The sequence below is a fragment of the Vipera ursinii genome (genome assembly GCF_947247035.1).
Source record: "Vipera ursinii genome assembly, chromosome: Z".
Classification (NCBI taxonomy): domain Eukaryota; kingdom Metazoa; phylum Chordata; class Lepidosauria; order Squamata; family Viperidae; genus Vipera; species Vipera ursinii.
Window position 1 is genome coordinate 77,783,632 of NC_139517.1, and position 14,914 is coordinate 77,798,545.

General features: G+C 37.2%; 1 protein-coding gene across 12 annotated transcripts in view; it reads right to left on the bottom strand.

Annotated features, from left to right (window-relative positions):
- The window catches only part of ATP2C1 (ATPase secretory pathway Ca2+ transporting 1), a 56,329-nt gene that overhangs the window by 11,285 nt on the left and 30,130 nt on the right, over nt 1-14,914 (bottom strand). For all 12 annotated transcript variants that reach the window (XR_014494297.1, XM_083378416.1, XM_083378407.1 and 9 more), the window contains 8 exons: nt 13,166-13,263; nt 9,593-9,688; nt 9,427-9,516; nt 7,489-7,593; nt 5,688-5,844; nt 4,953-5,123; nt 1,659-1,756; nt 738-788 (listed from right to left, as the gene is read on the bottom strand). Coding sequence is in view for 11 of the 12 variants with exons in the window: in XM_083378416.1 (XP_083234542.1) it covers nt 738-788; nt 1,659-1,756; nt 4,953-5,123; nt 5,688-5,844; nt 7,489-7,593; nt 9,427-9,516; nt 9,593-9,688; nt 13,166-13,263 (866 nt within the window). In the remaining variant the exon portion in view is untranslated. The remainder of the gene's footprint in view (nt 1-737; nt 789-1,658; nt 1,757-4,952; nt 5,124-5,687; nt 5,845-7,488; nt 7,594-9,426; nt 9,517-9,592; nt 9,689-13,165; nt 13,264-14,914) is intronic.

Below are 14,914 nucleotides of genomic sequence, written 5' to 3' on the forward strand. Positions count from 1 at the left end.
CTGTGGAAATGAAATTTGGGGAACTTGTGGCCACTTCTACACCACTGGGTTGCTACCTCTTCACTGCTGTTGCCATGTTGGACAGTGGTAATCACATGATTCTTATTTCCAATGTTCCCTGACAACTTCCCAAAAGTCAATGGAGAAGCCAGAAGGAACTGTAATGTTGACTGTTATTGCCAACCCTCCCTGCCAATTTCCCATTAGCAAAGTCTTTGTACTGGGAAGCTGGCAAAGAATGAGGAAGACAACAGGGAAGGTCATCTGGCAACAACCACTATCGGGAGGGGAGGGGAGAACAGGAGAGGAAAGATGAGAGGGGGAAGGGAAGTTTTTTTATGCTTCCTGCAAACCTCCCACTGGAAAACTCAATGGGGAAGTTGAAAGGAAACACCCAAGTCGCCCCTGATTATTTTGCCTATGATCATTCTATTTCTCCCTTTAGGTAAGGAAATATATCTGAAACAATGACCCAGAAAACCAAGGGTTGTTGGGTATGAGATAAATGTATTAACATTTTATTAAAAAATATTTAATTTTGTTTTTTGAAATCAATTATATAAATATTGATTGGCTTAAATCAATGTTTTAAAGGAAACATTTTAACTTTAATTGTCCCAGACTATTTTCAATGTTGCCCTTTAACCTGAATAGCAGGATTCTCTTGAAGAGCTCTAAAGAATTTCAGGTGGTTGTTTTTGAATTAAAGTATGCTTGCTTGGAAGGTAGATACATACCTTAACAATTTTCAGTTTATGTCTGGGGCTGGCTCTGTAGAAGACTGCTACCTAAGAGGTGGAAACACTAAAAATTTAACTATTGTAAAAGTTAAGCTTTACAATGTTAATCTCTTACCTAGAGACATAAAAACAAGAAAACAATTCAGCAGAAAAGGGAAAAAGTATTTTTTTCCTACCTAGTCTCTCTCATTCTCATCACATCTCCTACCATGATTCCAGTGAAAACTATTTTTTGTTAAATGCTCCAAAACCTACAATGACACTATTTCCACTTTAAGAGAATACAATGTTCTCACTAGGAAATATAAATAATTCCATACAATAAGAAAAAAAAGACAGCCTATATAGATTACTTAAGACTGTGCTGGAAAGAGAGCAGCCTTGAGACATAAATTGCGTTTATAAATATTTACAAAAATTATATAGTAATAGCATTTGCATCCATAGGAATAAGTAGAGGAAGGACAAAATCACTTTCTGGAAATGATATGGACCAATAGTCATTGTATGAGATGCATTATGTCAGTCCAACAACAAAAAAAGCGCTCTTAAATCATTCTCATTGAAATATAAAAATAATTCCTCAAGATAAAAAATGAACAGGATCCTCTGGGTAAAGAGAACATTTTACATTTGCACAATTTTGTCAAATGTGACTTTCTTTTTAAAGAATATTGTGTTGCATTACTGAAACAAATGTTGAAAGAAAACATACTATATTTGTTTCATAACTAACAAAAGTCAGAAGCTATAAGTTAAAAAATATTTAGCTTTTTAATTAGGTAAGTAATACATTAATAAATATAAACATAATTAGTATATATACTTTCTTAAATTGTAAAGAACTGAAATCTACTACTCTACAAACTCAAAAATTATCTATCCTCTAAGATAACTTCCTCGCAATTTATAATTAACCTTCGGTGCTATTTGTGAAAGTTGCTGTATATCCAATGTATCCACTTCTTCACCCGAGATTGATTGAGAACCTTTGGAATACAATCCTAAGCGACTGGCTAGGAAAAAAAGGAAAGAAAATAAAATCAGAAACTAAAGGACCCATTGGATTGGATATAGTGGAATTGCTAAATTCTCAGTAAGCATTTTGTTAAATAATCATATGTGTAAAGACACTGAAAATAAACACTGTACTACACACTTAACATGTGTAGATGTGTAATGTGTGTTTGAGCATGCACACACACACACGATTTCCTTTCAGTACAGAAAAGCTCAATAGTTTAAAAATATTTATAGTTCCACATTGTCTTTTGAACTAATGCTAGCAAATACGCTTATTCTTATAGTAGGACAAAAGGCAATAGTAAGATATAATACTTCAGTTTGCAAATATAAAATTAAATTATTAAATAAGTTATCATGAAAACTCCTCCTGCTTGGACAATTGATTGGTCCTTTAAGAAACAAGCTCGGATAAGCTAATTGCTTTTTCTGACAGCAACTGTCTTGCAGCTTCAGAAATATTAAAACACAGTTTCTTAGTAACTTTCCAATAACATAATCTGAGATAAAAGAACTACAGATGGTCCTTAAACTCTTATTTATACAAGGTAAAAGAAATATGTAAGAGGAAGGATAATCGTTCTTATGAATTAGGTGCCTATAAACTCATCTCCTATTCCAGGTATCTTGGGTTAACTTCCAGTACTGCAAGACAAACCAACATCCATGTTTTTCTCTGCTCCGTGAATGTGGGATATTACAACCAAAAATGCAGCTGAATGTGAGATCCAGATTTCCAAAATTCTCTCTGGAACAAAGGGTGATCTGAAGATTGCCTATGTGTACTCCAAACATCTGATTTTAATGGCAAAAATTGACAATTTTGCAGCTGTTTGTGATCAGCTGAGAGTCACAGGTTCCATTGTGCTCTGACAAAGAAATGCAGCCTTTCATGGTCATGAAATTTTACTCTTCAGACTGTTTTTTAAAGATTGACAAACCTTCAACTACTGGGCTAGTTTCTTTTCAATCCATTAAAAAAAGAAAGAAAATTCTTTTCAGCTTTGTAAATTCTTCATTTTTTTGCAATATACAACAAAGGGTGATTTAAGAGTTGTTTCAGGAAAGATTATAAATGGAAAGGTTTCCTGAAACTAATTTAAAGACTTTGGAAATTAATTGGAAACATCCTCTCGTGTTGTGGTGATGCATTAGCAGGTTTCAAGATTAATAAACAGAGAAGGGCGTTAACAAATAATAGAAAAATAGAAAATCGAACAGAACTGACAAATGAAATGAGTTTTAAGTTCAAAATAACTATGTTAAGACCTGAAATGAAGTTTAAAAAAGGGAAGAAGAAAGTACAACTATCACTGCTTAGGAGAATGTCTGTAATAAAAATGAATTATCTAGAAAGTGATTGTTTCAGACAAATACCTGTTTTGATAACTGATGCACTATTTCAGGGGTGTCAAACTCAATTTCATCGAGGGCCGCATCAGCATTGCAGTTGCCCTCAGGGGGCCGGGTGGGTATGGCCAGGGTGGGCATGGCCTACTGGGTGGGCGTGGCTAGAGTGCATATGGCCTACTGGGTGGGCGTGGCCAGCTCTACATCGTTCACATCAAGGGCGCCTATGGGGGCCTGGGCAGGAGTGGGACAGATCTGAGGGTCTCTGGCAGAAGGAGGGTCTCTGGGCCAGGGCCAAGGCAGTGGGGGCCGTTCCCTGTTTCCAGGATGGCTTCGCGGGCCGCATGAAACCACTTCGCGGGCCGGATCCGGCCCCCGGGCCTTGTGTTTGACATGTCTGCACTATTTAAACAGATGTATATAAATATATGTGGTGGTGGGGAGCATAAGTTAAATATATGCTGTTACAAGATGCAAGGGAAAGAGGATTGGATTTACCTGATTTGTAACTGTATTTTGCTTTTTGTTGTGTTTGGATGAAAGAGTGAGTACTGACTGCTGAGAAATAGAAGGCTCTTGGAGTTAGTAAGACATGAGCTGAGATTTGGGAGACAGAGTTATTTGTGACAAAGTTAAGGTTAAAGTGGATTTTAATAATCATCATGTTAGCCATGTTGTATTAAGAATACGAAATAGATGCAAATCCAGGTTGTGCACGGAAACACATTTGTGGCTCTCAGCACAAAAAGCAGAAGAAAAAAAATTAAGCAAACATAAATGGCTAACTTATCATGAGATACTGGAATTTTGTCAAGGGGAATATAAAATAAAATCAAGAAAAGAACTGGTGGCAAAAATAAAATACCATTATAGATATTAAGCTCCCCTATTACAATTATTTAAAGTAGACAAAATAGTTTATCGCTTTGAAAACTAACAAATACAATTGTTTATGAATGATGAACATATAATTGCTAAAATGTATAGACTTTTAATAAAATTTGAAATAGAAGAATAAGTGAAATATTTTCTATTTCAAATTTCATTAATTCAAAAGTGGTTAAAATTTTCAGTTATCCCATATGAACTTGTTGCATAAAACAGAAAAAAGGGACCTTAGGTTTTTAAATTTTGATCATTAGATAGGGTAGATTATAGAAAGAAAATTATATTGTAACCACAGAGTAAGAGATAAATGTATAATAGTGTACATATATTTTGTGTGTGTGTGTGTGTGTGTGTGTGTGTGTGTATTTTAGCTTCCTCTTTGATTTTTTCTTTTTCATTTTGTATTAGTTTGTATTAGTTTTTAATCTCCTTTTAAAAATAAAATATACATATGTTGTGTGTGTACAAGTAGGTAAAATGTTGAAATTGTGGAACAGGCAATAATAGTAAAGAAAAAAATTGTGTACATTTTAATAAATGTAACACAGAAGTATATGGAGTGCAATGTTGTTTTTAAAAAGCCTCGCAGTTTTTTTACTCTACATTTTATAAACATACAATTAAAACTTTTTAAAAATAAGCTTTATTGGCCATTATCCAAACAATTATTTATTATAATGCAAGATTAATATACTTATCCAGCATTGTTTTTTTTTACTATAAATAACTAAACTTCATGTTGTATTCATGTTCATGGAATATTTCTAGAGCTATCCACAAAGTGTTTTGTCTTGGAAAAACACATGCAAGTTATGATAAAAGTTTATTTAGGCTCATGGATTAGGTTTTACAGTTCCTGTCCCCAGTTTCAAAATTAACAGAAAACTCACATGTACTGGCAAAATAATTACTAACAAAAATTCACAAAAGGAAAAAAAAGTCTGTTCATACCAATGGCAACTGCAGTCTCCTGTGAATCTCCAGTGATCATTTTTATTGCTACTCCTGAAGTAATAAGTGCGGCAACAGCTTCTTTTACACCAGTCCTAGGAGGATCAATAATTCCAACCAGACCCAGGAAGGACAACTGTCCAAGCTCAGGACCAGAAGCTAATGCCAGAACTTTCAAAATCAAAGAAATAGTATTACTAGCCATGCCACTGATTTAAGGCAACAGAAAATATATAATCACTTTTCCTCAATTATGAGAACAAGAATATTGATAAAATAATAGGCAGATGTCTGAACATAGTATATCAGAGACTCCAAGAGATTGCAAAAAATATTTTTATTAGCAATCAGTTAATGTTAATATAACAAGAAATAAAACCAATGTGTTTTCATAACCCGTGAGGGAAATTATTACAAAAATGCATATTTCTGTTCTTCTAAATTTAGTAATTCTCTTTAATCTAGATAATTCTATACAGTGTTTAGTATAAGTTTTCAACTCTCAATTTTAAATATGAATACAAAAGACAATGCTATAAAAGTAGCTCCCTGATTAAATGGAAGCTTAAATACTATTTTACCTCATTCCTTTTTTATAATCTGGGGAGAAATATTAAAGTTATATTGCCACTGTATGGTACAGGCTTGCTCAAAAGCTTCTAACTGAGTTCAGCCAGTATTTTCTTTTCAACTCACAATCCTTAGTGTGGGCAGAATAATGAGTTAAAACATTACCTCTAAGTCCTGCAGAGCCCATAGATGCTTTTTCTTGCTGATAAAGATCTCTTTGTTGTTGATTAAGTGGTAAGCTGTGCCCTTTGTTGTTGTAAGTTGTACAGTATCGAATTACTTCCTCATAAGCACCCTTCATAAAGCAAATCTCTGGTTTCTCCTAAAAAAATATTTATTTATGCATTTATTTATTTTAGTTGTATACCATCCCAATTACATCACAGTGAACCTGTAATCGTATGTTACGATTTGTGACCTTTCCTGCTTCTTACAAGCAAAGTCAATGAGGAAGCCAGCAGGAAATGAGGACCCAGATTGTTCGGGGCAATAAGCTGACTTTATAATAATGCCGCTTGGGGGGGGGGGGGGAAGCCCTAATAAGCAGGCATATACATAGAATGAAGGCTATTGCTAAGCACATTGATTTGTGCTTTAGATTGTAAGCCGCCCTGAGTCTTCGGAGAAGGGCGGGATATAAATGGGATTAAAAAAAAAATCAGAAGTCACTCTCACTTTTTTGCCCACCCACTTGCACTCCCTAGCATGTATCTATAGGATCTCCCACCCATAACACACCCACCACTCCTACAGGATCTGCACACCCTCCTATGCATAGCCACCCATCCACCCGTGGCATCAACTCACTTGCCTGAAACTCTCACCCACTAATCTGCTTGTTTACAATTCCCAAGTCTTTCTACTTAATGTCTTGAGCAATCTGGTAATCACAATAGCTACCAGGACTGCTAAATGATGCAGTCCCATGACATTGCTCAATCAAACACATTATTTAGTGATGGAAATTGCAGTTCCAGTTACCACTGTAACCCAAGGATTATTTGTATTGCTTTTGCATCATTTAATTTAAAAGTGAATTTAAAAGTGAATTCTTTAAAGAAGATGTAAAATGAAAACATAGATTTGCAATGTAGGCAATCCTTGACTTACAATCAAAACTAAGATTGGAATATCCCTCACTAAGTGATGTGCTCCTTAAGTGAATTACGAGCAATTGTATGTCCTTTCTTGCTATGATCATTAAAGAAATTTGGCTTCTCTCATTGAATTTGCTTTTTGGAAGATCACAAATGATGACATATGACCCTGGGACACTGCAACCGACATAAATACATGCCGGTTGATAAATGCCTGAATTCTGATCCCCTGATCATGGGGATGCTGTAACATCGTAAAAGCAAGGATCACTCCATAAATCACTTTTTTCAACATCACTGTAGCTTTAAACTGTTGTTCAAGAAATAATTGTTAAGTCAAGGATCACCAGTACACAGGATTCTTAAAAGAAATTATACCTTTTCTGATTCTTATCCTCATTTTTATTATATTATGTTTCTTATTATTTTCTTATGATTATATTCTGCCTTTCCCAATAAGAGAGGTGGATCATAGTCTCTTAAGGCCAACATTTTAATCATTCTCCTATATTAATTTTCATACTTGTTTATCAACAGCATCAGAGAGAACAAATCTTCCCCCCAAAGCATCATCATCATCAACATCATCATCATCATCATCAATATTTAATTAGGCCCTATTGGACTAAGTGATGCCTTGTTACAAGCCTGAAACTGGTGCTGCAATATTAAAGACGGTAGTCAGTTACACATCATCCTCAACTGGGTTTACTTGTTCCTTTTTCTCTCAAGCAATTGTGATTATAATGTTACCTTCAGTCTAAAATAAAATATAACCATATACAGGAGCAGAATTTAAACACTGTATTATTAAAAACAAGAGGTTGTAGGAAAATATTAGATCATTAAAAGTTTAGTAATGGGCATACCTGTTGAGTTCTATGAACACACTTAACAGCCATCCATTTTTGCTCAGAACTGAAAGGATATTCTGCTTTTCTTATGTAATCCTGCTGAATTCCATCTAAACCCATCTATGAAAACAAAAGACTTTATCACTTCTTCAACCTACATCATTCAGGCAAAACATTTCCTACTCATTTTACATGCTCTTATTTATTGTACATTATCTACAACATTTTACTTCATTTCAATTGTATTCACAAAATTCTTTACTTTTAATTTTTCTTTACTAATGTTTACAATAAAGGTTATAACTATAGTTATGTAGTCCACTTTCAATTTCTCTATTTTACTAAAATTATTTCATTTGATTAATAAAATTATTTTACTAAAATTTATTAGCATATTAAGACTATAACAAGAGTTAATCTATCTTATTTTTCCAAAATCTTTAAATGCTCTATCAGAATATCATAGAATCCGAACATGATTTCTTTTGAAGCAATTTTTTTCAGAGCTAAGAATAAAATAAAATAAAATATTCTGTTATATGTTGATTTTAAAAAATCAAGTGTTGAAATTATTGCACATTAATTATAAAAATGTAAAACAGAATGCATCTGAAGTTTTGCGTAATAGAAACAGCATGTAAGGATCCAATCTTTAAATTTTTGCATAAAATGTTTTGGAGGTATTTTTAATTAAAACCACAATTCTATAAACACATTTAATTCTCAAGATGCTATTTTAAGGAAATAAAAAGCCAAAAATGTTCCAGATTAAAAATCTTCATGAACAAAAATGTATCTTCACATTGTTTCTTTAGCATCAGTAGTTGAACACATTCTATACCATACTATTCTTAATTATATACACTTCAGGTTTCCACCTGGTACTTGTATTCTATCGATAGTATTATTTCCTATATTGTCAATGCCTATAACCAAATCATTACAAGATAATTTTTCTTTTAAAAAAAAAATGCTAGTGCCCAAGCTATAGGATAGTTAACATTGAGGTTTTTATTACTTCTTGAACCATTTCAGCTTCTAGAGACTTCAAATCATCCACTATTCCTTATCATTCAAACAGCATCTTTGAATTTATAACAACTTAGAAAAATTGAAATTAAAAGCTCCGGTTTTCAAAATTCAATAGATTCAACAAAAATGGTTTGAAATCCTAGCATTTTGATTCCAGAAAAGGCAAAATATTTCTGGTTCACTATCAAAGAATAATCAGAATAAAAGCACCTTTTAAGGCTCTTGCTATATTTATTCACCATTAGAAATTGTTAGTTCCGTTTTCAATTGGATTTTATTATATTTTTAATGTATCTATATATGCATGTTTATGAGCACATATATTACTTGTTCTTACATTGCTTCACTTTTCATCGTAAACTTTAACTAATAATACTTATATATGTAGTCCTCAACTTACAAGAGTTCGTTTGTGGTGACCATTCAAAGTTAAAACAGCACTGGAAAAAGTGACCTATGACCATTTTTCACAAGACTATTGCAGTATTCCCATGGTCACAGGATCAACATTTGGATGCTTGGCAACTGATTCATATTTATAACAGTTGCAGTGTCCCAAAGTCAGGTGATCCCCTTTGGCAAACGTCTGACAAGCAAAGTCAGTGGGGAAATCAGGATTCATTTTAGTCAATCATATGACAAATTTAACAACTGTGGTGATTCACTTAACAACTGTGGCAAGAAAGGTTGTAAAATGGAACAAAATTCACTTAAACAAATGCTTCATTTAGTAAGAGAAATTTTGGGCTCAATTGTGGTTGTAAATCAAGGACTACTTATCTTACAATACTTTTGTTAACCTAACATTATATGTCCAAAACAACAACAATAATAATTATACAATCACAGCTTTATCATGTATGCTTTTTGGGGAATATGTATTTTATATTTTTATGTACCACCCGTTGGTTCAGTGCCTACCTTCATGGCAAGAGCAATTAAGGCTCCTTCAGTTGGTTTTCCCATTAAAGTGTTGTTTCTAATTAGGGCATCATTGCACACACATCCAGCCTATGAGGAAAACAAATATCATAATAAATAAATGTATCTATTTCAAAAGATAATTATTTTTCTATGTAAGACTTACCTCAACAATTCTGCTAACAGACGGTTTGCTAAATCCATGAACAGTATCACCTTCAACTATGACTTCTCCAAATCTATTATATCCCACTCCAGTAACCTGTGACAAAATAATCAGCACAATTATCAAACCTTATGATGTTAAAAATAATGTAGGAAAAGTAATTATTTGTGAAACATTAAACTTTAATTCTCCCTTATTTATTTAGTCCAGGGGTCGGCAACCTAAAAAAGAAAAAGAGCCACTGGGAACCGGTTCCATCACAAATTAAAAAAAGAGGGAGCCGCGTGCGTGTGTCCATGCACGCGCATGCGCAAAAAGGTTTTTTGCGCATGCGCGGACGCACGCGGCTGCCATTTTTTAAAAAATGAGATGGAACCGGTTCCCGGTTGCCCGATGGCGACGGCCCGTCTGCAAAGCTGCCGCTTTCGGCAGCTTTGCAGACGGGCCGTGGCAGCTTCCGCAAAGAGCGGCGCCCCTGCCCATTCCGAGAGGTGCGCGCGCACCTCTCCGAACGACCGGAGGTGCGCGCGTACCTCCGCGCGAATGGGCAGCGGTGCCGCTCTTTCAGGAAGCCCGCCGCGGCCCGTCTGTGAAGCTGCCGAAAGCGGCAGCTTAGCAAACGGGCTGCGGCAGCTTCCGCAAAGAGCGGCGCCCCTGCCCATTCCGAGAGGTGCGCGCGCACCTCTCCGAACGACCGGAGTTGCACGCGCACCTCCGTGCGAAGGGGCAGCGGCGCCGCTCTTTCAGGAAGCTGCCGAAAGCGAAGGGGCAGCGGCGCCGCTCTTTCAGGAAGCTGCCGAAAGCGGCAGCTTCCTGAAAGAGCGGCCCGCTGCCCGTTCGCGCGGAGGTACGCGCGCACCTCCCCAAAGGTTTGGGGAGGTGCGCGCGCACCTCCGGTCGTTCGGAGAGGTGCGCACGCACCTCTCGGAATGGGCAGGGGCGCCGCTCTTTGCGGAAGCTGCCGCGGGCCCGTCTGCTAAGCTGCCGCTTTCGGCAGCTTCACAGACGGGCCACGGCGGGCTTCCTGAAAGAGCGGCACCGCTGCCCATTCGCGCGGAGGTACGCGCGCACCTCTCCAAAGGTTTGGGGAGGTGCGCGCGCACCTCCGCCCATTCGGGGAGGTGCGCGTGCACCTCTCCAAATGGGCGGTGCCACTCTCCATTTGGAGAGGTGCGCGCGCACCACTGCCCGTTGGAAGAGGTGCGCGCGCACCGGGCGGCTGGGAGCCGCAAGAGACGGCTCAAAGAGCCGCATGCGGCTCCGGAGCCGCAGGTTGCCGACCTGTGATTTAGTCTATGGCATATCATAGGTGGTCTAGCAACATTCTGTATATTAACATTTCATCTAGATTAATAAAACACAATAAAATATAAATGTTAAATATGATCAAATACCAATATCTAGGCGATCTAACCATTGAAGCGCAGCATTGTTTGTATTAAAAAAATCAGATACTGGACCAGTATTTGCCTTCAGCTTCTAGCCAGTCACAATGTGATATATAGTTTGACATGGAACTCTGCAGTCCCATGAGGAGAGGATACTATGCCCCGTTTATATAGAGCGTCCCAGCAGATGCTGTGTAAGGTATGAATCCTATACAGGTTTGTCCATTGCTGACATGCTAGTTCAAAGCCTGGTACATTTTTAGTGAGGTCATTTATATGTTTTCTTATGTCTGAGAGTTCAGCAAGCATTTGACTTTTCTTGGGAATTGATGTTAAAGTTGTTGGGCAGATGTTGTGCAAGTGCCAGTGGGGGTTTCCTGGATTTGAGTTTTCTGGGTGATAAATGAGGAAGGTGAGCATGCACCGGCAGGAGTGAGTTGTTCATAATTTTTTTGTATTCTCACACCAGTTCATCTTGCCTTTGTAAAGCTGGTGGTGCTGTACGGCTCAGAACAGGAAGCTAACAAATCAGAGTGGTTAATGCATCCACTAATAATCCTTATGGCTATTGCTGAGTCTGGCATCTAACTTAATAGTAGGCAGCTGTTAAGCCATATAGGAGCACAGTATTTTGCTGCAGAGTAGACCAACTCTAGTGCTGACGACCTGAGAGTGGCAGCAAGAAGCTCCCCATTTAGTTCCACATAATTTCTAGAATATGTTGTTCCAAGTATTGATTTTTGTTATCAGAGCCTCTAGGTGTATCTTATAGGAGAGACCGGCTATGGAAATTCTCAGTCAACCAAGTCATGGTTGTCTCAAAGGTGCTTTTTCAAGAGGCAGCTGAACTTTCTTGTTTTTCTTTGAAGACATTTTGCTTCTCATCCAAGAAGCTTTTCAGCTCTGATGGTGGGGAACATCTTCAAAGAAAAACAAGAAAGTCCAGTTGCCTCTTGAAAAAGCACTTTTGAGATATAGGAAAGAGTCCAGTCTAATATTACTCCAAAGAACTTTGGATGAGGATTATAGGGGAGTAGGTTGTTGTTTAAGTAAGCCTTTGGGGCTTCATATGCTACCAGTAGTTTGTTGCTAAGATGGAAGCACATAATTACCATTTTGCTGGTGCTAGGAGTGAGCTGCTAGTCAGTGAAGAACTTTAGATAGCTCCATGTGTTTTTCTTGTACTGCTATGGACAAATCATCAGCATACCCAAATTTGCATCTCCTTGCTTATTGTGGTTCAGTTCTTAATTCTCATGATTCCATTTAGTTGGCATGATTCCATTTACTTATTATAAGACATTGCAGAACTTACATAAAGGAATCCTCTGCTTATTGTTATTGAAATTGAAGGGGGCTCTGAGGGCTTTCTTCACAACTTCTCTCTGAATTCAAGAAAGCATTTTTTTCAGTACTAAAATTTCCAGAATAATTTCTGCACTGAGGACTTCTTAATCTGTGATACTTAACCAGAGCTTCCCCTTTTCATAATAACAACAGTCATCAGTACAGGTAATTCTTGATTTACAACCAGTTGCTTAATGACTGAATTTAAGATGGACCTCAGTAGAGTTACAACTGTTTTTGAAATTAAGACAGCAGCACAAACACACAGCTATGATCATGCAATTATGTTTTCGGCCCTTGGCAAACAGCTTATCTTTACAGCCATTTGCAGTGTCCCACAATCATGTGACTGCAATTTGCAAAAATTTCCAGCATATACTTCTGGTTTTCAGCAAAAAAATGCCAATGGGAGAAAATTGTTTAACTTAATGACTGTAGCATTTACTTAACAAACAAAGCAAATCATATTGAAAATTGTATCCAGCGGTGTGATGCCTCAACTTACAGGTGCGACAACTTACAAACATAATTCCAGATTCAATTAAAAACATACATCAAAGACTACATGTATAAATATATAGTTTTGAAACAACCATCCAATAGCCCAGGGGTTGTCAATCTTGGCAACTTTAAGATAAATGGAGTTCAGCTCCCAGAATTCTCAGCAATACACTGTAAGTCCACATATCTTATGGTTGCCAAGACTGAGAAATCCCAAATAGCCACAGAGGCTAATTTTCTCTAATAACAACCAGCCCCTAGGAAAAAGTTTTCAGAACCATTACACTTAGTAAACAAAGAATATCTGTCACTGATGCTCACATTGATTACAACATACCTCAGCATGTAGTCCATCTGCTGTGAATATATGAGTAACAGTCATTTCATTTTTTGTCAGTGTACCAGTTTTATCTGAACAAATTACATTGCAACACCCTGAAAAGCATAAACAATATTATCAGTCCATTATTTTCCAGATTTGTTAAGATAATGGAACATAAGAGCAAAATCTCTGTCTAGAATCCAAAATAATAGAGAAGAATCTTTGCTTAAGTCAGGGATAGGAAAAGTCCCATAATCTGTAGCATAGCCATGTCATAAACCTATTCAGGCCAGTTCATTTCTAGACAGAAGCCCCACCTCTTTCACTAAAGTTTTAACATAATTCATGCCGGCGCTATCTTTCACATTCCAACAGGTACAATTGCAAGGGTAGCTGGTTCCACATTCTGCATCTTTGCCCAGAGAAAGGATTGGATGGCCAAGCTAACTTCTTGCAGGTGCTCTGGATGAAGGGCCTGCAAGTATTGCTCTGCAACTATTTCCCTTTTCCATTTAGGAAGATGAATACCATCATGATCCAAATCTAAAGAAAGATACATTTCAAAATACTTCTGGTTCTTTTAGTGGCTCCTCCAGATAACCTGGATGATTACTTTTGGAGTGGGGCCTGACCTAATGACATACTCTAAGAAAGCAAAAAGGCTCTTAGGTCCAAGTTTATTCCCTATTCTTGGATTTAGTTAAGGCAAGTAAACATGGGCTCGCCTAGTTTTCTCTAGATGAACATACAATCTTTTTTCTCTCTTTTCCACTAGCTCAAACATTTTGTCTATTTAATAAACTTCAGGTGTCAAACAAACATTACTCTTAATAACATAGTCATTCAATCCAACGCTTTCATTTTAGAGCTGCTGTCCCAGTTAAGAGTAGAAATGAAGGGAGCTAGAACTTTTTCCTAAGGAAAAGTTCTACAACTCTGATCATACAAATCTAGTAGAGTTTCCATTGCTCTTCTAAAGCTTGGACATGTTTTCTCTCTGGGTAGGTACTATACACTGTGAAACACATGAATATGGTTAAATATTTTTTATATGGTACAAATAAGTGGCTATGGCCAATAACTATATTGCTGAATTCTGCACCAGTTTAACAAATTATGTTTCCTGTTCCAAAAACAAGGCCTCATCAATATACAACCATTCAAGCTTCAGTCTGCCATTTCAACTGCCTGAAGAATATTTTTTGCAATTTTTAAACACAGTAAAAACTTTTTTAACATTATTTATTTATTTATTTATTTAATAATATTTCTATACCGCCCTTCTCCCGAAGGACTCAGGGCGGTGAACAGGACAAGAATAAAAATACAAACTACAAAAGTTAAAAATAGATTAAATAAATGCCCACATACTAAAATACATCCATAAAACCTAGTAAAATAAAAATAACAAACCCCCCCCCCCAATCCCCTCATCAGGCCAGGCCAGCTTGTTCAAAAAAGTATGTTTTTAGCTCGCGGCGAAAGGAGCGAAGGTCGGGCGCCGTCCGGAGCTCAACCGGTAGCTGGTTCCATAGCTCCGGAGCGCCCACAGAGAAGGATCTCCCCCTGGGGGCCACCAGTCGACATTCTCTGACCGGTGGCACCCTGAGGAGGCCCTCTCTGTGGGAACGCACAGGGTGGAGGGAAGTCGATGCCGGCAGCAGGTGTTCCCTCAGGTACTCCGGACCACTGCCATGTAGGGCTTTGAATACCATTACTAGTACCTTGAATCTCACCCGGAAGGCAACTGGCAACCAATGCAGC